At 40.2% G+C, this 21913-nt stretch overlaps 1 protein-coding gene across 1 annotated transcript in view; it reads right to left on the reverse strand.

The window, feature by feature from the left end:
• Window positions 1-4721: 4721 nt before the first annotated feature.
• Window positions 4722-21913, reverse strand: part of KCND2 (potassium voltage-gated channel subfamily D member 2) — a 261333-nt gene continuing 244141 nt past the window's right edge. The window contains exons 2-6 of the mRNA XM_030238611.2: window positions 21647-21809; window positions 11829-11927; window positions 10169-10264; window positions 6942-7189; window positions 4722-5152 (exon numbers count right to left, since the gene is read on the reverse strand). Coding sequence (XP_030094471.2) covers window positions 4975-5152; window positions 6942-7189; window positions 10169-10264; window positions 11829-11927; window positions 21647-21809 — 784 coding nt within the window. The 3' untranslated portion in view covers window positions 4722-4974. The remainder of the gene's footprint in view (window positions 5153-6941; window positions 7190-10168; window positions 10265-11828; window positions 11928-21646; window positions 21810-21913) is intronic.

Here is a 21913-nt window from a genome sequence, read left to right on the forward strand (position 1 = left end):
GTACAACAGGCTGTGTCCCTGCAGCCCAGGGAGGTCCATGGTGGATCAGAGATCCACCTGCAGCCCATGGGGAGCCCACACCAGAGCAGGTGGGTGCCTGAAGGAAGCTGTGACACTGTGCATAGCCCCCACTGGAGCAGGCTCCTGGCAGGACCTGTGGAGAGAGGAACCCACGCTGGAGCAGGTCTGATGGCAACTGTGTGTCACCCTCTGGGGGACCCATGCTGGAGCAGATCATGAAGAGCTGCAGTCAATGGGCGGGAATTTCCTTGGAGATGTTTGTGGAGAATCATCTCCCATGGAAGGGACCCCGTACTGGAGCACATAGAGAGTGTGAGGAGCCCTTCCTGGGAGGAAGAGGGAGCATCAGAAAACACACATTGAACTGACCATAGACCCCATTTTCTGTCTCCCTGCATCTCTGAGGAGGAGGAGGTAGAGTTCAGGAATAATGCTGAGCTTGGGAAAAAGGGAAGGATGGGGGAAAGATGTTTTATTTTTTATTACCCTATTTGGATTTGATTGGTAATAAATTGCACCAAGTGAAGTCTGTTTTACCTATGACAGCAGTCAGTGAGTGATCTCTCCCTGCTCAAGATAAATTATTTTGTTTTATTTTCTCTTCCCTGCCCAGCTGAGAAGGAAACAGATAAAGTGGCTTTGGTGGACATCTGGCATCCTGCCAGTGTCTTCAGCCCACCAGAAGCACTGCATTTAATTCATGCAAAATGCTGTTGTTGAAGTGAGATTGTATCTAAAACTTTCCAATTTGTGAATGACTGACTACTTCCCAGTAAAAAAAAAAGTGATGTCCTAAACTTTTGAGGATTTTTATATATCCACTTCCTTTTTATTCAGCACTCTCCCACTTCAGTTGTTCCTTGTGTGTAAAGTAGACAACCAGATGATATAGGCAGGTAAGGAACTAAGCTGCTGGATAATTCCATATACCTGCTGGACATTGCCAATCTATGTATAGTGTTCACTCCTGACACTCCTACTCTTTTAGCCACACATTTGTATATCCCATCGGCTGATGGCTCCTCTAGAACCTCTAGGTGATGGTCCTAAAATAGTCCCATAGTCAGCTGTAAAATAAAGCCCTGGTGGGCCTCAGGTACAGCAAAGAGAGCTTATGACCTCCTAACCATACTCCCTGCCCAAAATTTAATGATCCTGTGGCTTCAGTAATTTGTCCCCCTCCAGATCAGCTTCCTCTCTGAAGGCCTCCTTCTCTCTGCAGCAGCTGAGGCTGCATCAGATTCTCTGTGGTGAAAGCCTTCTCTTGGTAGGTAAGGTGCTTCCACTAGGAATATCCACCACTTCCAAATGTGAAGTGCATGTTTTCAGTTTGCCATCAGTAGCTATTTTATGAGAGGACAGTTGTTCTCAGAAATGCTCTGGGATGGTTCACAGACAGGTGCTATCTCTTATCTTTCCCCACCACCCAGAGCAGTAAGCTCCTGACAGAGGCAACCATCAGGAGCGCCAGGGTTGATCAACACCATCTGTACCCAGCTGCCCTTCATTAGTGATCCAAGGTGTGTTGCTACCTGCTCTTAGGCTACAAAACGAGTTTGATCTTCTCTCTGCACTAATATTTTATCAAGGGGATTTGATACCAGGCATGAGAGGTTCAGCAGAGCAGTTTGGTTTTTGGATGTATATAAGGGACATTTTTAAAAGTACAGATAAAGAGGTGGAGTTCATACTGCTGGAAATTTTCAAACTGCTGCTCCAATTTTCTCTGCTGCTGCAGGCTGGGAAGGGAAAGGTGGTGCCTGGTCCCTCAGGAGAAGGGCAACTCTGCAGTGGAGCTGTGGCATCCTGGTCTTGATGGCTCTAGTATGGTTTTGATGAACTCACATCTGGCCTGGAATTTGCTGACTTCAGATTAAGTATTCCTTCTAAATTATTAGAGGGGAAAAAAAGCTTCATGAATAAGATATTGCAAAACCAAGTTGACCCATTCAAGCATGCAGATGTTTTATTTAAATATTCCTCAAATGTCTATTTATTCAGCATAACACATGTATTATGCTGCCTTCCAAAATACGATATATGACTGTCAAACAAAATTGTCAAAACAACAACCTTGGTTTCTTTGTATGATACACAGAAATAATTACATTTCATGTACAGTACAGATGCATTTTACACAGTCATCAACAGTCATTCACTACCAAAACAGCATTTAAATCACCTAAAACACCAAAAAAATGTGTATTTCCCAAATTCAGAATAAATTAATGGTTTTGCGTGTGACATATGAAAATAGGACACAGGACTGGAATTCTGAAAAATCATACTAAATTATCTCTTAAGCTGCATTTTAAAAATGAAAATACAAGTTGCTTCAGGGGTATAACTGTTATGCAAGTGTATTGCTGTAGTGCGTTCTTTCTAGAGCCTATGAATAGGAAATTAAAGAGCTTTTAAAAGACACATGAACTGATGGAGTCAGTAGGTTTCCTGGTTGTGTGTAGTCTGTACCAAAGTAGGTTTAGTAACTGCCCCTTTACATTATTCAGCTGATATAACTAGTCATGAAGTACCATGTGACATAAAGAAGTTGTTGTAGTTTGCTGACATCAAAGGCAGTTTTAAATCAATAAATGTTTGGCGAAAGGTGGGGACCAAGTATGAGTAACCATGTGTAGAGGTAGGATGCAAGTAAAAACTCTGATGTGTTCTGCCTCTCCTTTAAATCCATTAAAGTTTATGTAACCTGCCAGCTTCAGCAGATCTGCTGCAGGGGGGAAGAGAGAGCAGTGCTGGGTAATGGGTGTAGGCAGGGCTGTTCAGAAGGAGCCCTTCCTCTGGCTCAGAGCACAGCCCGTGCTTCTGCTCTCTGAAGTTTGGAAGAAATGCAGAAGCTCACTTTACAATGAGTAAATCCTTCTGATTTGAAAAAAAAATTGGGAAGGTAATTGCAAATTAACCAGGACTGCATTAACTTCAGAATAAGTAAATGATAAGATAAAAGAGTAATGAATGGCAATATCTACTCTTTTTACTTGCAGTTTAATTCTAATATGTGATGCTGTATTTTGGTGTTTATACTGTAGCATGATAGTCTATCATCTACTCTTCACTGTTGACAGGTAGAGAGAAAGACCAGTATTTGTGTGCAAGAAAAAGTGTATAATCAGCAAGTTTCAGTTTTTAGTGGGTATTTTAATGTAAATTTTCAGGTCAGTAGAATGCTAGCAAATACTATACTGAAACATACACTACTCAAACTATTAAATAACTGTGTTAATCATTTATTGTAATGGCATCTAATGCACTGAGCGTTTTGATTTATATGCATATTTTATTTTGCAGACATGCAATTATTTCTGATCCAGTGTTTTTGATGTATATATGTATGTATTGATATGCACATATTCTGTGTATACTTGATGTATATGATGTATGGTATGTCATGAATATAAGAAGCATTATGATACATCTAATGAACTGTCATGAAGAAAAATTACACTTTTTTATCATAAAGGTTTCTGGTAATATCAATGTCTTTTATAAATGAAGCCAAGAAGCCTTAACTTGTAAAGCCTTCATATTAGCTTTTAGGCCTGCCCATGTAGGCAAATTCCAATTGAAATCAATCATATTTTTATAGCTTTGGGACTCAATCCATTATTCTATCATTGTTCTCAGGTAATTGAATATTTTTCACACAATATAAATTCTCAAAGTTTTAAGATGCAAGTTTATAAAAAGAATTTGGCCATCATTTTTACCAAATGTCTTTCAGTGTCTTCCAGTGTAGCCAACACACTGGATGCTGCAGAATGTAAGAAAGGAACATTTGGAGACAAGTGTTAGCTGATCCCCAAAACACATTTGTGGTAATTTTAATTCAAATAGGATAGCTCCTGTAGCAGTTAACTGTGACACGAAGTTTGCTGCTCTGAAAATACAGAAGTAGACAAATTGTCTATGGAAAAATGGACTGTTGATTCATCAGTGTCCTTGAAATCCTAAATGATACAGTTATGCTGGAGTGGGCAATGAAGTGTCAGAGAAATAGAGAAAAGTGAACAAAAGGAGCAATGACTGAGTAGCAATTTGTGTGCACAGTTTGGCTGTAAGATTATTTAAATGTTTGCCATTAGAAGTTTATAGTGTAGATGAAGTTGTGTAAAATACCTTAAAAAAATCCTGATTCCTGATACAACAGGTGTACAATGACTTATTGCAGTTGTAACAGTACCTAGGAAGCAAGATAAAACAATAGTAAATATTGAACTAACTGAACACCTTTAGTTCACTAATGAGTGTTTGAGTAAGAAATACTGCATTTTTCAAAGGGAAGTTATTTGTACAACTACCATGGAACATTAACAATCAGCTTGTTGTAAGTGCACAGAAATGCCCCTTTCTACAGTATTATTTTATCATGCCTAATCTGAAAAACAACAAAAGTAAACTGAGATCACAGCTTCAAATAATTTCAGCATGCATTATGGTTGTAGTTCTTTCAGTCGGTACAAACATATTTCATATGAGCATTATCTCGTTCATTTTTTGACAGTTCTTCAACAAGTTTGTGGTTTATTAACAGAGGAAAAAAAGACATGTTATCAAAATGTTTCTTGTTGTTTTGCATTCAGCAGGAACACAGGTTTCTATTTTTTCGTTTGTGTTTTTTTCTAAAAAGAGCTTTCATGATAAGAAGAAGCATCAATGGGGACATTTCATTGTGCTCATATAGTAAGTCAGGATGGTCACAGAAGATTCCACCGCGCATCAGTTCGGACAGGGGGTAAGAAACTCCTTTTGGTTCACACCCTATGACACCAAACCCCACAAAGTTTGTTTCTCCTGAACCTCTTGCTCTGCGGCCACTGGCACACTCATCAAGGGGCGTTGTCTTTGTCAGCTCTCTCATTCCTCACGACTCGTTTTTCACTGCTCGAGCTCAGCTTGCAAGTGGTCTTTATGCTAATTTATAAATAATTCTTTGTTTTATAATGCAGATACTCTGACAATGTTTCCTCCCGAGTACTCGGGAGAGTCTGGCCTATCATCTCCTTCAGGTGTGGTGACTGGAGGTGTTGGGATGCTGATTATTGCTGTAGTGACGTAAGGCTGCTCACAGTTTAGTTTAACGCACTCTTCCACTTTGGCATTTAAGCTGGAACGGCTGGAGGAAGAAACAAAAATCCATGAAGAATGAAAGTCCATGTTACCAAAAACCTCTTGAGCCTGATTCTATTCCCTCAGCCAGCCATCTCCATCCTGCCCCACTGGAGAGCTCTGAGTACAGAGCAGCACCACCCCATGGCTCTGTACCCCAGCAGCAGGTGGTCCACAGCTGTGCTCATGTCCATGTCCCTTTTTCCCTTCCTTCCCACTATTTCAGCACTTCTCAGCCAATCACCTGTGTTTCTGAACAGGGGAACCATTGCAAAGCTAGCATAGCCAAGTTGCTTACTATGCAGGAAACTGGAATCTAAGGGCCAGACTTTGCATATTCCTCAATACCATGCTTATTCAACAATATTATATCCTAATAAGGATATTAGGAATAGTTTCTTCACTGAAATGGCTGTCAGACATTGGAACAGGCTGCCAAGGGAAGTGGTTTACTCACTACCCTTGGAAATGTTTGAAAGGAATGTAGATGTGACTCTTGGAAATGCTGTTTAGTGGTGAATATGATGGTGCCAGGTTAATAACTGGCTTCAATGACCTTGGAGATCTCCAACTGTAGTGGTTCTGTGATTCAGTGTATATTCTGTTTACTCAATTGTAGGGCTCTCTATTATATGCACTAATTAAGTTTGTGTTAATATGCTCACAGAGTTGCTGCAGTACCTCCCCATAGTAAAAGAATTGAAAAACTCAGACTATTTCAAGGTCAAACCAGCATTTTGTGCTTGTGTTTTTGTTTTCTAGCATAAAGCTGGTGCTTTTTTTTTTATATACACGGCATCTGGAAGCATGGTGCAGGCAAGTCCTCTAGCAGAAAAAGAATAGATCCAGACAGATTATTTAATGAAAAGCTAAGATAGATTTGAGCTTTGTGCTGGCCAGGAGGTTTCATTGCATAAGAGCTGAAAAACTTCAGTAGTTACAAGAGTTCCAAGCTGTTGGATTGTTCATGGAAGTGAAATCCAAATGTTGTAACTATACAAAGGAAGCTACTCAAAATGTAGCTTAACAAGACAATCTCTATAGCAACTTGTACTGAAAATACTTCTTTATTAAAGGGTAGCATGTGTGAGATCAATAGAAAACACTTCTTCATCTCCTGGGTCCTTTGCTGTGTTTTCAGAGGTGATATTTGGATATATATGAAAGCTGAATACTTTACTTTTGAGAGTACAGGGACATTCAATAAATTACAGACTCTTAAACTGCACTTACCTCACTTTTGTAATAACTCCTCAAACTAGGAAATACATTTTCCTTATCCATTTCATATTTTTTTATTTAGAAGAGTCTTCCTTATGACTATTATACTTAGGACTCTGGGAATCAGTTTTATTGCTCTGCTCTGCAGAAATGCAAGGAAGTCTAATTTCATATGCCTCTGAACCAAGAGGTGACAGACAGAGCACTTGCTCATCTTGTACATCTGAATTGGACATTTTTCTATCTGAAATTTTTCTTTTTTTGCACCTGTCCACAGCATAGAACATTTGGTGCTCTATTTTACATGGGGTCCCTGGATGCTGTTTGCTGCAAATAGGGCACAGTAGTTTGTGAGGAGGACCTGAGAGGGCAGATTTGGATAGAGAGAGAGACTACTTTATTATTTTGGATTAAGCCTGAAGCAAAGGAAGCACAGAATATTTCAGTACCAGTTCCTCTTTTTAGATGAGTATTGGACTCTCATCTCCTGCCTACGGAGGCCACAACGCCTTTGCATCAGTTCCCTACCAAAGCCAGGGGGCTCAGCTCTGGGCGTGCCGATGCACACGAAGTACCTGTTGGACAGGGGTGTCCTCTCCACACATCTGATCTGGATGGTGCTGAGCTCCTGCACGCTGCCGGGGCGGCTGCCGCTGACGGCGGTGTTGGGGATGCGGTACGTCTTCTTGTGCCTCCGCGAGCAGCACGTGCTGGTCACGCCTTGCTGCGACGACAGAGAGGGGCTGTGGCTCGGGGGCCTGTTCACTGTAGAAACCTCCATGCAGCTCTCTTCGTAGACTTGCTCATCCACAAACTCGTGGTTCTAGCCCAGAGGAATCCAGCAAAGGGAAAAAAGCGCACACAGAAAGATAATTGGAGCGAACATATTAATCGTGATTGTTTAACGGCTTAAATTGACACAACTGAATAAACTGGGAAAGTTAGCTCGTTCTTGATTATAGTGTTTAGCCCATATTAGTCTGGGCTGAATACCAATACAAACGTAAACACTGGAACAAAATTAACAAGAAAATGTTAATCCAAATTATTTTGCAAAATACCATGTGGTTGTAATGTAGTTTGCATTATAAATATCTGTACGATCTTTGAAGTGCCACAAAATAGAGGATTATGTTTATTAATAAAATGCAAGTGGTGCTTATGTAAACACTCTAAATGCCAGTTGAAAATAAATAAGATTTATTATATTGAACTACAATATAATAAAATTCATAAATATTTTCCAGATAAGTTTATAAGGCTTCCTTTTCAATTACATCTCAGAAATCAGGATCCAAAACAACATTTTATGAGGTGTGCATCTATCTAAAAGAAAAAAACATTTAAACAAACAGAAATTTTGATTAGAGGAGATGAGATAGTTATTTAAAAGCATCCAAAAAGTTCCTAATTAGTGTAGATGGATGTATGAAAAGCAGTTTAGAGGACTGAGCATTTTAGTCAAATGGAGTCCTCTTTATTCATGCAATCTTTGCATGGTCCCTGGAAAGACAGTAGTTACATAGGGTGGTCACAAAGATGAACCCAAATCCATTCAAATAACCAGTTTACATTAATTAATGAAGTAATTAGGGAGTATTTCACACCCATCCACACTTCCCACATTTTCTATGTGTGCAAAAGAGTGTGAAATAGTGGTGTTGCTTATGGTGGCAAGGGAGGGGAGGAGATGCAGGGGAGTGGGAGAAGTTTTTATACTTATTTAAAACTAAGCAGAGATTGAAATATGTTTGCATGCAGTTTGAGAAAGCCTCATTTTTCAAGAAAACTCTTTCCATTTACTGCTGGAGTTAGTCTGTGTATCCCAACAATGTTTTAGAGGAATTTTTTAAGAAGCATTTTCTGGATTGTTTTACACTCTACTCAGTCTCACACCAATTTTATCAGATTGTTGCATTTTTGTGTATTAGAATGAGGTAAATTACTTTCCCCCTAAAAAATTTTGCCCTAATTGGAAAGGTGCTGATGTTTTCCAGAATTGCCATATGGGGCCAATATAAAAGATGTGAACCAAGTGAAGACAGTAACAACTCTGGCCAAGTGTTTGTGCAAATGGCAAACACCTTTATAGGCATAACATTTTTATTTCCATTTTTTCTGTTCTTCACTCAGACATAAGTTTGTGTGAATTACGAGGTGCTGAAGAATGTAAATTTCAAGTGACGAGGAAAAAAAGAACTTGCTTGATAAGTGACTTTTATAAGGCATATGTCAGTCACAATCAAGATTTTGAACATGATTGCACAGTAGGCATAAAATTCAGAGAGAAAAATAACCTAATTGCTCTTACATTCAGATTACATTCAGGGGCTTGCAATATGTTTGCCAAGAACTCTGTTATTTGATTAAAAGTAATTTTGTGCTTCCTAAAACCTTTATGGAGCAATGATTAAAAAATTTTGTTGACTGAACTTTTAATATAGAGTTGAAACATTTTGAAATGCTATAATGGCACAAGTTAATTGATTTAATTATACTTATTAATTAACTGTTCCTAAATTAGCTAAAAGTAATTTGTAAAATATATTTTTTAGTGCAATTAGTTTCATTATTAATGCAATCTTCACAAAATTCCATCCGCATTGCCCACTCTGCATTTCTGAGGGTGGGTGAGATCTTATCCTATTGACTTTTCAGTGACAGAAAAGAGAAAATATGCCTTTTCTCAGTATCATGATGGTTATACCAAAAAGGATGGTGAGAGCCTTCAGAAGACACACCACCCATCCTGTTCTACAATGAACCAGAAACTTGCCAGATTCCAAATGCTGAGGGCCCAAAATATCAAGTTCCCACTAAAATTTTAGGAATGCATCATCTCCAGAATACAGCTTGGAACTGCTGCATATATTTTTTGTGTTAATATATCATAGGAACTCAGGGTCAGTAGCAGAACCCAACAGAAGGAAAGAAGAATGTTGATTCAAGAAACAAGATAATACTTGCTTATAGACTTCATTTTTTAAGAGAAAAAAAAAATGGTGTACAGACTCCTCCATTATGATTAGAGGAAAGGTGAAACTTTGGGAGGTGAATTCAGCTCCTACCAAATGAATAGAATTTTTTTCCATGATTTCTATGAAAGTTTGACAAGACCTGTGGTTATTACTCAGACTTTTAAATGTTTGCAATATTCTACTGTGGAAATCTTAAAGGCAAATTGCTGCTACCAGGTTCTGGTATAAAATGTCTCAAAAATGTTTCAAAAGGACCCAGCAAGAATCTTAGCAAAAGAAACCACAGTGTGCTCTGAATAGGAAGTAAGATGTTCTGTCCTACAGCACATTTTATAAAATTAAAACTTCTAAAGTAAGAATGGAGGAGACATAAGCAGAACAAGCATATGGGTGATGTATTGCTAATTGACATAACAACTGGGCCCTTTTATTTCAAAGACATGCTGTTAAAAGGAGAACATAAAATTCCACACATATATCAGGTTTTAATTTATCAAAATTTAGCAATGTTTGTTGTGGGAAAAATTTTAGGTCTTTGTTGTTTGTTTGTTTTGGGGGGTTTATTTGGTTTAGTTTGTTTTTTCTTTTTTTTTTTGAGAAAAAGCAGGAAGACTTTCACAGTGATTTCCATCAAATATAGCAGAAGTTATTTCTCTCTCTTATTTATGTGCATTGCATATAAAGCCTTAAAAGAAGATAAAATGCCTTTTCTTCCCAGCTAGCCACTTTAATACAAAGAATCATTAATTAGAAGAGAGAACTGGAAACATTCAAAACCAGGCTGGTGTTGCAATTCTCAGGAAAACACAGTTCTCTTTTCTTACCGTAGTTTTTTCCAGGCAGTGAAGCAGGTGGTGGTGCTGTGTTTCAAAGGAAGAGCCAGATTTGCCAACAAAGGCCTGTTCTTCTTCATTGGAGGACTGTTGATACATAAAACTCTGTATTATTCTCAGTTTTGAACAAGAAGGTTCTTGTCCAAATATTTGATGAGAACTAATCTGTGTCGTACGTGGCAGCATAACTGCAACGCTTTGTCTACAAAGTATACCAAAAATTATTTTGCACCTTAATTGCTTTTGCTTTTTTTAAAAATCAAACTGTTTTCTTTCTTTCCCTTGGACCTCCTTTTAAATGTTTTCATCTTAGATCTTTTATGCATAGATAAAGTAGTACCATTTACAAGTGCAATCAACACATAAGCTTTGACTGTTGGATCAACACATGTTTAAAATTTTAATCAATTTAAGTTACAGTAAAGTATTTGTTCTCCCTGAGAATGTGCCTCATTTGAAGAAAACTAAAAATAGCTGTCCTCCCAGGATCATTTCATAGCACTAAAGAATTTGTGGCATTGCTGCTTACACAAAAATTCATGTCAGTGATCCCAATCTACTGGGTTTAGAAAGCGTATAGCAAATGTTACTGACATGGAATGAAGAATTAGGTAGAAAGCATCCACTGTTTATTAATTGCTTTCATAATTATTCACTAGAAAGCAAAAAACTAAATAGGGGAGGAAGTGAGATAATAGAAAAGACTACAATTCAACCATGGGATATTTGAAATCTGCATGGTAATTAAGCTATTTGGGGTCTTTTTGATTCAAATATTTGAGTTTTTTCAAGCAGAAGAGGAAACAAGGGCTCTGACTGCTCATCTCTTTTGCTAGACAGGAGAGATAGACAGACAGCCACTTCCTCCTCTTCTGGCTATAGGTTTAAGTATCCGGCTGTCTAACATGTATTGAACAAAAGGGCACAGAGGAATAAAAGCCTTCCTGTATTCCTCAGGGAATAGCCTAATGCCAGAAAATGGCAGGGATTAAAAACCACTCTGTCTGCAGTCTTTCTCAGCTGGGTACAGCTTTGAGCAGCCAAGGGGGTGTCTCCCAGAAGTGTGGGTCACTGTGGATCCCAGTCCCAGCTGCCGGTCCTGACTTCTGTGGCAGGAGTGAGCAGGGAATTTACATCAGATAACATTAGATTAAAATGCATTTGAGGTAATCACCAAGATTCTCCTTAAACCCAAGTAGGTGCTTTGAGGGAACACTTCACTCTCCAACACCCGTCTTTGCAAACAGTACTCAAGAGCTGCCCTTTCCTTTACTGATGACAGAACCTGGTTTTGTCGCCCACGTTCTATCTGTTTAAAGCCAAGTGAGATAAATCCAACCCACCTCCTAAGAGGAAAATGCTCTGTACTTTCCCTCATGAGTTCTTCTACAGGATCTAACTCCAGAAATATGGGTTACATGGAGTCCAGCATTTCTATCTGGACATTTCCCTCATCTCTTAATACCCCACTGTCGATTCTCACAACTTCCTTTAACAGTAGTAATTGTCCAGTTTACCCTTCCTTAATCTACCTCTAAAAATAACATTGCCCAAAGCCCCAAGGTGACTCACCCTGGTGATAAGTAGAATAAACTACTGCTGGGCTGTCATTAAGTGGTTACTCCAGAGGTGGAGGGAAGACAAACATTACCTGCTGCAGCTGGTTACTCAGCAAGCCATTCCGTTTGCTCTGCATGTAGGCATTAGCACTCCCACTCTTGGCCGCGCGGATCCGGGCGAGCCTGGCTTTCTGTGAAAACAGACAAAATGAAGAGTGCCATTTGTACTCACAGCCATTACCCTGTTTGTCTAACACTGCTAATTGGAATCAGCTGCCCCTGAATACCAATCTCACAGTGACTGACAGACTGCATTGCATCCATCCTTCAGGTGGGACAAATCACAAGTGTCTTCCCGTTTAAAATGCATTTGGTAGAAGTTTTTATTTGTTTGCATGTACCAGCTACTAAGAACAATGACTTTGGAGAAGGGATTGGACAGATCAGTATGGAAGTGCAGCCTTTTTTGGTTTTGCATTGCTGCAACTGCTACTCCTTATATCTTGTGGGGCAGAAACATGGACATCCATTTCAGCTACTTTTGCAGTGAAAATCTCTTTAAAGGGAAATAAACAGTTCATAAAAAATGTAATATTGGGACACATATGAGTGGGTTTCTCAGAGTCTTCTGGGTTTTTGGAGTACCAAAATGTAATAATGTTTTTATGCTGTCTCCCAGCTGAGTTCCTGAATATTTGCCAGCCTATTTTAGAATCATAGAATGGTTTGGGTTGGAAGGGGCCTTAAAGGTCATCAGTTCCAAACGCCCACCATGGGCAGAGATGCTGTGCACTACATCAGGTTGCTCAGGGCCCCATCCAGCCTGGCCTATAATGCTTATAGGGGTGGGGCATCCTCAACTTCTCTGGCAACCTGTTTCTGTGCCTCACCACACCCTTCATAAAGAATCTCTTTCCAACATCTAATATAAACCTGCCCCCTTTCAATTCAAAACCATTGCACCTCGTAGTGTCACTATCTGCCTGTATAAGAAGTCTCTCTCCCCCCTTTCTATAAGTCCCTTTTAGGTACTGGAAGGCTGCTCTAAAGTCTCCCTGGAGACACCTCTTCTCTAGGCTGAACAATGCCAGCTCTCATCCTGTCTTCATAGGAGAGATGCTCCAGCCCTTGGATTATCTCTGTGACCCTCCTCTGGACCTGCTCTAACAGGTCTGTGTCTTTCTTGTGCTGAGGACTCCAGAGCTGGATGCAGCACTCCAGGAGGGCTCTCACCAGGGCAGAACAGAGTGGGAGAACCACCTCCCTTGCCCTCCTGGCCATGCTGCTTTTGATGCAGCCCAGGATGTGGTTGCCTTTCTGGGCTGTGAGTGCACAGTGCTGGCTCAGCTTCTGATTTTCATCCATGAGGACTCCCAGGTTCTTCTCCACAGGACTGCTCTCAATCACCTCCTCTGCCAGCCTGTACTTATGTGTGGAATTGTCCTGACCCAGGTGCAAGCACTTTGCACTTGAATTTTTTGATTTTTCATGAAGTTCTCATGGGTCTACTTCTCAAGTTTGTCCAGGTCCCTGTGGATGGCAGCTTTTCCTTCTGTTGTGTCAACTGCATTGCTTACTGTTGTGTCATCTGCAAATTTCCTGAGGCTCACCTGATCTCACTGCTGGTGTCATTGATGAGCATACTGAAGGGCACCAGTCCCAAGACAAAGCCCTGAAAGACACCACTCCTCACCAGCCTCCACCTACCTCTTCTTGTCTGTCAGTACAACCAGACTTGATACTTATCATATTTGGTCATAGACTGTTCACAACCTGATTTTTCAGAGACTGCAGTTATCAATTGCTGAGAGAAATTTGTGATTTCTCAGGTGACCTGCGTTGCTTGTGAAGGTGACTTTCATCCAGAGTAGAAGGCGGCTCATGAGTCACAGACATTTTGCATCCACTGAGTTTTGTACAACAGATAGAACACAGAATTAAGGGAAAGCATGAAGAATGGACTCTCTCAATCATTAATGTGGAAAACAGAAGCTTTTATGGGATTACTAAGATGGCATCCTGGTTCTGTATTTTTTGTGGCTTGTTACATGTATAAGATGGAATCTGGGCTTATCTTCATGGTTAGATTTCTGATTCTGAAAGCCAAATGCCTAGCAGCATCTGGAATTAAATGGCTGATGAAGCACAGAATGAGATACAGTAAAGCACTTGAAAATCCAACTTTGATATAGTAGTAGGGATTTTCATATCTGATATTTAATTTGTGGAAATTTTCAAAAAATAGAGAGAGTATTTTCCCCCTTCCCCAAATTTCTGTGACATTAAATGTCAGTGTGTGCTTAGAGAGGGATGCAGCCCAGTCACTGCAGCCACCAGATCTTTCTGGCATTATGATTAATAATACTGACTTAGAGGAATGGCTCAACACCACATTTCTTTGCACTCACAGCCTCAAACTCACAGATCTTCTCAAAAGCAAGCCAAGAAATTTATGACAGCTAACAGCTAACATGGCTGAAATCTGGCTTATGCTATGTCATGCATTTGTTATCACTCAATTACTCTGAAAGAAAATAAAGTAATGCTCTACATGTGGGCATCCTTGAGCCAAAAAGCTCACATGAGATGGTACTGATTGATTTTGTGATCTATTGCCCATTTTAAGGTAACACATTTGTTTATTGACTTTCTTGGTGACCATAGCTTTTCCAGCAGTTAATGCATCTTATTTTAGTGGTAAGGAGAAAACATCCCCAACGACCTGGCCTGGGTTCCCCAGGAGCAACCAGTGTGTGGAACTGTTACAGCTTCCACCCTCCTGGCTCTCTTGGGCTTTAGGTGGAACATCCAGGGCCACCAGCACAGTAGGGGGCTCAGTCCTCAGGAAATAGGTTCTTTTCTAAATGTGCTCCCGTGATGCAGCCCATCATGCTGGGTTGAAGGGTGGGGGAAGGAGTTTTACCTGCACCACAGAGTAGTCATGGGCTGGGACGAGTGCACTTGGTTATGTTCATAAATATATAAAAGTTTATTCTCAGGAGCTCGAGCTGCTTTGGAAATGCCTTTAGAGGAGTCCCATAAATAAGTGATTTCAGTCACAAATATTTTAGCTGTGGTACTTTTCAGTCTGCACTTTATACAGGGAGATTCATTAGATTTAATGAACAGACATTTAACATACATTAGTTCTGCTTTTCCTTTTAGCATGCATATTCATTTTCTCTTCAGTGATTGAAGTAATAATTATGGTACAGCATCGTTTAATAAAGAAATATGAAAAACAGTCCATCAGACTATCTTAATATATCAGTGCCATGACACATATAATATGAAGGCTGTACTTTCTATGTGAAGATTTAAAATTGCTTTGCAAGTATGAATTTATTGCATCTTAGAAAGCTTTTGTGAGCTAGAAAGTAATAGCTTACATCTTTCCAGCTGAGACTCATTCAGATGGCCTGAATTTATATCATTTACCAAAGAGAAGACAGTAAATCTGAGAGGAAGAGAGGAAGCAGATATTGTGGCCTCCATGTTTACACTCCAGCTTAGAGAAAATACTGCAGAAACTGAAAGTGTTTACAAATCTGATAAAGTGATAAGATTTATTTTCAGTGCTTCTGCCTGATTTATATATGAGCCTGGAGCATGAGCAGTCTAGTGAATTCTCACATTTCCTGTCAAGGCATCATTAAAAGCTCATGTCATGCACAGGATTTTAAGGGCTGTGTGCTGGGGATAGAACTCCCATGAAAGGCATCAAAATGATGTGATGACATCAGGAAATCTGTGGTTACAGAAGTGCTGCATTGTCCTTTAGTCTGCATTTTCTGTCATGTATAACAGAATGGGAGTGACAACTGCCTCTTTCAACCACTTCAAAGCCCTTCCTCATCCTCCTCTTTCACAAAATAGCTAGGGAAAAAAAAAAAGAAAGAATGAAGTTCTCCTGAAGTAGATGATATCTTTGCTATGAAGATTGCCTGAGTATGAAACTTTAATTTTGGTAATTTTTACATGGTCTAGCACTAAAAAAATGTAGATGAAATATAGTTCTTTTGTATATTTTACTGAAATTAAACCCAAATAATCTCATCTCCATTCTTCCTAAGAAGTTGAGGACCAGCTCTAATTTTTGCCAGATCCCTTGTATTTGCACTAAACTTCTCTTTTAAATGCATGCCTTTCTTTTTTCTAGCTTCAAATTTTACAACATAGAGTTGGATCCTTGTCTAGGGCTGCATTCATAGAAACCTCACTGTTATTCAACAACAGTTAGCTCTGTCAGTTTTAGAAATATAAGCATTCATTTTCACAAGGTTTTAAGTAGAGCTAAATGGAGCACTGTGGGGTATTTACAACATCCAGCTTTTGACACTCAGATGCCCTCAGCTGTCCAGCTATTTTAAGAGAATGATTTCATCAGGAAGGTTTTAGGATAGGACTTATGGTGGTAGTGGGAATAATTTCTGACAAAATTCTCTTCAACTTGCTATGCAAGAAGTCAGGGTAGCCCAGGTAATTTAGTACTTAGCTCCTGTTGGCTCTTGCTGCTCTCCAGATTACATAATTGTTTTACTATGAAAACTCAAAAGTTATTAATTACTTACCTTTTAGTCATTATTGTTTAATAATTTTGTACATTTAAAATATTACCATTCCTTCCCAGTCATTCTGTGTGCACAGCCTTTGGTCAGGACAGAGCTGGTTTTCTTCACAGGAGCTGGTATGGGGCTGTGTTTTGGATTTGTGCTGAAAACAGTGTTTGCAATTCAGGGATGTTTAGGTTACTGCTGCACAGTGCTTGCACAGAGCCAAGGCCTTTTCTGCTCCTCCAAGTGTCCCTTTTTCCTTTCTGATTTTCACCCCATCCTTCTGGGGAGGAGAGAGAGAGTGAGCAGCAGGGTGGGCTTTCTCTGCCTGCCTGTGCTCAGCCACATCACTGGCTCCTGGAACAAGGGTGAGTATTGTCCAAAAAATCAGTTACCTTTTTGTTTATATAATTTTTTTTGTTTGGTGTTTCATAAATCCTCCCTGTGTGTTTGTTTTCAAATGAAAAATCAGCCTACATTTCGTGCTCTGATTGTCTAATTTTCAGTAATTGCAAATGATTGATTTCATATTAGCTGACAATAATTTGCATGACATCAATATGTAACAGAGAAGAAAATGCTGTTTACTTTGCACATTAATGGACATGGAATTAAATAAGGTTCATACATTTCTTGAGTGGTGCCTTACTTTCACAATCTATTTAAATTATTGTTCAATAAACATGGATTCTACATGCTTTTTTTTTGCTAAACTCAAAAATTCCAGATAAGTTACTGTTGGTTATATTTCTGCAATACTCCTGATATTAATAACTTGTCTCATACAAAGAAGTCAAAATGGCTAGCAGGGTTTCCTACTGCAAACACAGTTCTAGACTTCCAGATGCTCTTCAGCAGTTGTTGTGGCAGTTTATCCTAGAGCTATTTATAATTAGCTAGTAACTGATTATTCATCACTTGACAGATAAATGCATCATGTACAATTAATAAATAACAAAGCCAAGCCAATCTTCAGGATATCTTTTGCTTTGTGAAGGTAGAAGAACATATTGCATGAAAAACTCAGGTTGAATTTTATGCCTAAAATAAAATTTTGGAGCTGATGATGGCTCTTTGGCTGTTCTGTTGAGGCATCAGGCAAAGTCACTCTAGGCAGAAAGTGCTTGGGCAACTAATATTAAAGCTCTTTTGTTCCTCAGGTAATGAACAGCACTGGGCAGATGTACCTGCACTCAGGCACTTGTTGGCCAGAGGACACAAGGCTCCTGCCTCTCAAAGGCAAGAATGGAAAAGGCACAAGCAAGGGAACCTCATCTGGGATATGAAGAACTTTATAACCATGATTGGTGTTGCTGGGAGAGGACCTTTGGGTCCAAGCTGCCATGGAGTGGCCAGACACCCATTCCATGAGGGAAGCTGTGCCTCCTCCTGTCTCTTCCCTGGGCTGGTAGTCATCCCAGTGAACATGACACTGTGAGTGTCCTGCCAAAGCTTAGCCTGTGCTACCTATCACATACAGAACAGAAAATTATATCCAACCCTGCCTAAACCTTGTCAGAGTAAGGCAGGAGGGCAATGGAAAGGAAAGGAAAGGGAAAGGAAAGGAAAGGAAAGGAAGGCAAGGAAAGGACAGGAAAGGACAACGGAAAGGAAAGGACAGGAAAGGAAGGACGGAAAGGACAGGAACGGGAAAGGAAGGAACGGAAAGGAAAGGAAAGGAAGCGTAAGCAGGAACGGAAAGGAACGGAAATGCGAAAGGAACTGGACGGAAAGGTAAAGGAACGGACAGTACAGCCTTCCATCCTTCACCTTCCTCCTTCCCTTCCCTTCCCTTCCCTCTTCATTTCCCCTCCTTTCCTTGCCCTTATACAAGACAAGACAACTGTCATTAACTTTGCCCAAAGTTAATGGGCAACCAAAATAACAACCTCTTGAAGTTGTCTCTAGCTGAGAAAATCTCCACAAATAGCATTTTTCAAAACTGTCTCAGTACTGATAAAACGGCTTGGGAAGAAGGCACTGTAAGACTCCAGGGCATAATTAGTTATGCCCTGAATTTCAATGTCTAGTTTGGATTATTTATTCATCCATTTCTTGTCAGGATAGGCCAGATCCTTGGACGTTACTATCTGATAGAAAACAATGATTTGATAAGCACAGATGATTTTTCCTTTCTTTCCCCCCACCCCCCGTCTGTTTTTGTTTACATTGATTGCAAGGGGTTTCCTGTACTGCAGCAGAAAGCTGGCTTATCCTGCCAACATTTTCTGTATCACAGAGGGGGAATTCATGGCAATTATAACAATGTATTTTTATGATTGGAAGCAGGAGTTTCCTTTAAAATCCATTCAAAATGCAATGGTATATAAATAAATTTCCCTCTTCCTTCTTCTCCCAAGCATTATTGTGCAGTGCCTTTTTGCCAAAAATAAACAAGTGGAATTGTCTAATCTTGAAAAACTGTGCAGAACTCTGTAAGGGCATAAAATGATGGTTGCATAGCCCTTAACCATCCTAATGTAAGTGACAATATTTTTCTGCTGTAAATTGTCAGTGCTTCTGGTACTAGATTTCAATTCTTCAGCAAAGAACTTTCTCTAAAGTTTCCTTCCAGCCCAAGTGTTTTGATGTTTCTGAAGTCCATCTTGATTAAACTTCTGTGTGAGGCATTGATAAAGTTGCTCAATCCAAAGGTACAACTGTCTCAGTCCAGTGGAAGCTGTTGTAGCCAGGTGGAGGTACAATTGCCTGCAGGGGTTTGTGCTACTCTCCCTGAGACAGCACCTTCTTTTAAACTCATGTTCTCCAGCCTCAGAGAACAGAAACGAGTTCAGTGCCTAGGGAAACATTTATTTTAGAAAATGGTGTAAAGCCTCTATTGTATTGAATGAAGAAGGGATTTCAAACTTCAATAATGTGACCTTTTTGCCTGAATATTCTTTTACAATGTAGTAGAAACCCCCTGTGAAATGCAAGGCTATATTTCATGGCTAAATATGGACTATACAGTACCCATGAAGGGCTTTTTGTTGATTTTTCTTTTTTAGTCCATCAGAACAATATTCAGTTCAACATCTCAGTCATTTTAGATTGAAAGAGATTGGCTTTGCAATAGGAGATAGCAATGAAACACACATCCAGTGCTAAGTTAATCAGACCTCAAAGCCATTTTCTCCAAAGCAAGAAGGGCATCAACACAGTCAGAGGAGATCTCTCATCCCTGCTGTTGGCATTGTTCTGGGGAGTAGAGGAAAAAACGCTTGGCAGGATTGCCATTCATCACTTTGTGTTCCTGTTTGAAACATACAGTGAGCTCACTGTTTTGCAAGGAGAAAAATTCAGCTATTAACTCAAGCAGTTTGTATTCAGGAAGAGATTATGGGGAATAGCAGCCAGTCTAGCATTTTAACTTTTGTGAGATATTTTCTAGTGTCCATTTCTTTTTCATTGACAAATTGTGCTGGTTTTGGCTGGGGTAGAGTTAATTTTCTTCACAGTGGCTGGTGTGGGGCTGTGTTTTCATGCCTCCATTTCTCTCCCTGATCCTGCTGCTGGGGGAGTGAGTGAGCAGCTGCATGGGGCTTGGATGCTGGCTGGGTTAAACCATGACACAAATGTAAAGCAGGCCTAGAAAACTCTGTTTTGTGGCATGCAGTAGGACACAGTTCTCTTTGAAATGGTTGTTTCTGCAGCTACTATGAAAGTTCAGAACAGGCACAGTGAGTGCTGGGATCGAGCAGACCTGATACCCAGGACTGCCACAGTGCTCAGGGGCACTGGCTGAGGTACAGCTGTTTCTCTGCTGCCAATTCACAAAAAGAACTAGAAAAGCTCTTAACAAAAACAAGTTGGTGTAGAAGTGACATGAAGTCAGCTGTGAAAGAGGGGAACACACAGCTGGAATTAGGCTGTGGGACACAGCATGCAGAAGAGTGGGTGGAACTAGTAGATAGCTAAAGTATGGGATTTAGATCCATGAAGTAGCCTGGTTTAGATCAGGTTTCTAGAGAGGTATGTCATTCTTGTGATACACCTGGTATCTTTTTATAGCATTTCCCTCATCTGGCAGCATTTTTCCAAGATGTGGCCATTGGATGGTGCTGTATCATCCACCTGGGCCTAAGAGTTTCTTGGCCATGTAGCTCTGTCCTGATTTTAGGATATTCTGAGAATGGTATCGCTGCATACATTTATTTCACTGATTTTGGGTGTGGGGCTGTTTGTTTGAATGAAGAAATTAGTCAAAAAGGTGGCCAGAGAGAAACACACAAACATTTTGTATCTGACTGTGGCGCTGCTGTTGATATGAAGCAAATGAAGCCTGCAACTGCCTGTGTTCCCTGGTCTGTATGTGCAGTCCCCAGCCATGGTCTGCCTGCACACTTCCCCCAGCAATGATCCTCCTCTCCTGAGATCACTGGGGACTCAGGACCTCTGGAGAGAGGCCATGGGTCCACAAAAAGCCCAAGTGGTGAGACCTGAGCCTCGGCAATCACGCGACCTGTGTGGCATCTGAAGCCTTTGGACTGCCACCCAGGCATCAGCTCCCAGAGCAGGGCTCCAGGTCACCGTGGGTGTTCCCTGAGCTGCCTGCCATTCAGAGTCCACAGAAGTGGATTAGAACAAATGCACTGGCAGTAATGTGGAGATGTAAGTGACTGTCCAGGCTTGGCTGCATCACTCCTGATAAATACTTCTCTTCCCAGCCCCTGACCTTGTCCATATGTCCCAGAAAGTCTTCTTGTAGATCTAGTGGATATTTTAGTGAGAGACTCAGCAAATCAAGGAAGCTGGGAAAACAGACTTTTACTTTTTTTTTTTTTTTATCTGATTGAGCTTTTTATCTGAAGCCTTTTAAGCAAAATAGAGCTGAGGAGACAAGTTCCCCAACAATCAGATTCCCCCAGAGACTGACTCTGGGACTTTAACTAAACCTGGATTAGTGAAGCAATCTGTTAGCAGAGATGTTAGAAGTCATTATGAGGTTTGAGGGTTTTCCTTGTTTGTTTGGTGGGTTGTTTGGGTGTTTTTGTTTTTTTTTATTTTTCCTCAGAAGACTGTGGTAGAAAGAAAGTTGGCCTGAAACAGCACAGAAGAATCTTCGGTGGGTGAGACTGCAGCCATTGTCTAAAAATCCTTGATGCAGTCTAATAAGTGGGATTAATTGCCAAAATAATAGGTCTGTACATTTTGACAGAAAAGATAAATGAACCGGTTTTGGTTTGAGTTGGGGTTTTTCCCTCACTAAAAATAAGACAGCAGCTGCATCTAGGAAATGGTTAGGCATGTACCACATACTATAGTGGTCCTCTTGCTAAGAAATATGCACTATAATGACACACAGCATATAGAAAATCATATTTTATCAAGATAAGGGGGAAAAAGTAGAAGCTCACCTTCTGTGCCCTGCGCTTGTCCGCTCGTTGGTTCTGGTGGTAAATACGGCTGAAGTTGGAGACAATTACAGGAACTGGCAGAGCAATGACCAAGACCCCACTCAGGGAGCATATGGAGCCAAAAATCTTGCCAGCTATTGTCTTTGGCACCATGTCACCATACCTGGGTTAAAGAAAACAAAAGGCTTAGTAAAACCAAAATAATCTCTTCTAATAATTTTATTTCACAGTGAATTAATTGCGCAATATATTTTACTTCTCTTCCAA

This window comes from Serinus canaria, chromosome 1A, assembly GCF_022539315.1.
Source record: "Serinus canaria isolate serCan28SL12 chromosome 1A, serCan2020, whole genome shotgun sequence".
Lineage (NCBI taxonomy): Eukaryota > Metazoa > Chordata > Aves > Passeriformes > Fringillidae > Serinus > Serinus canaria.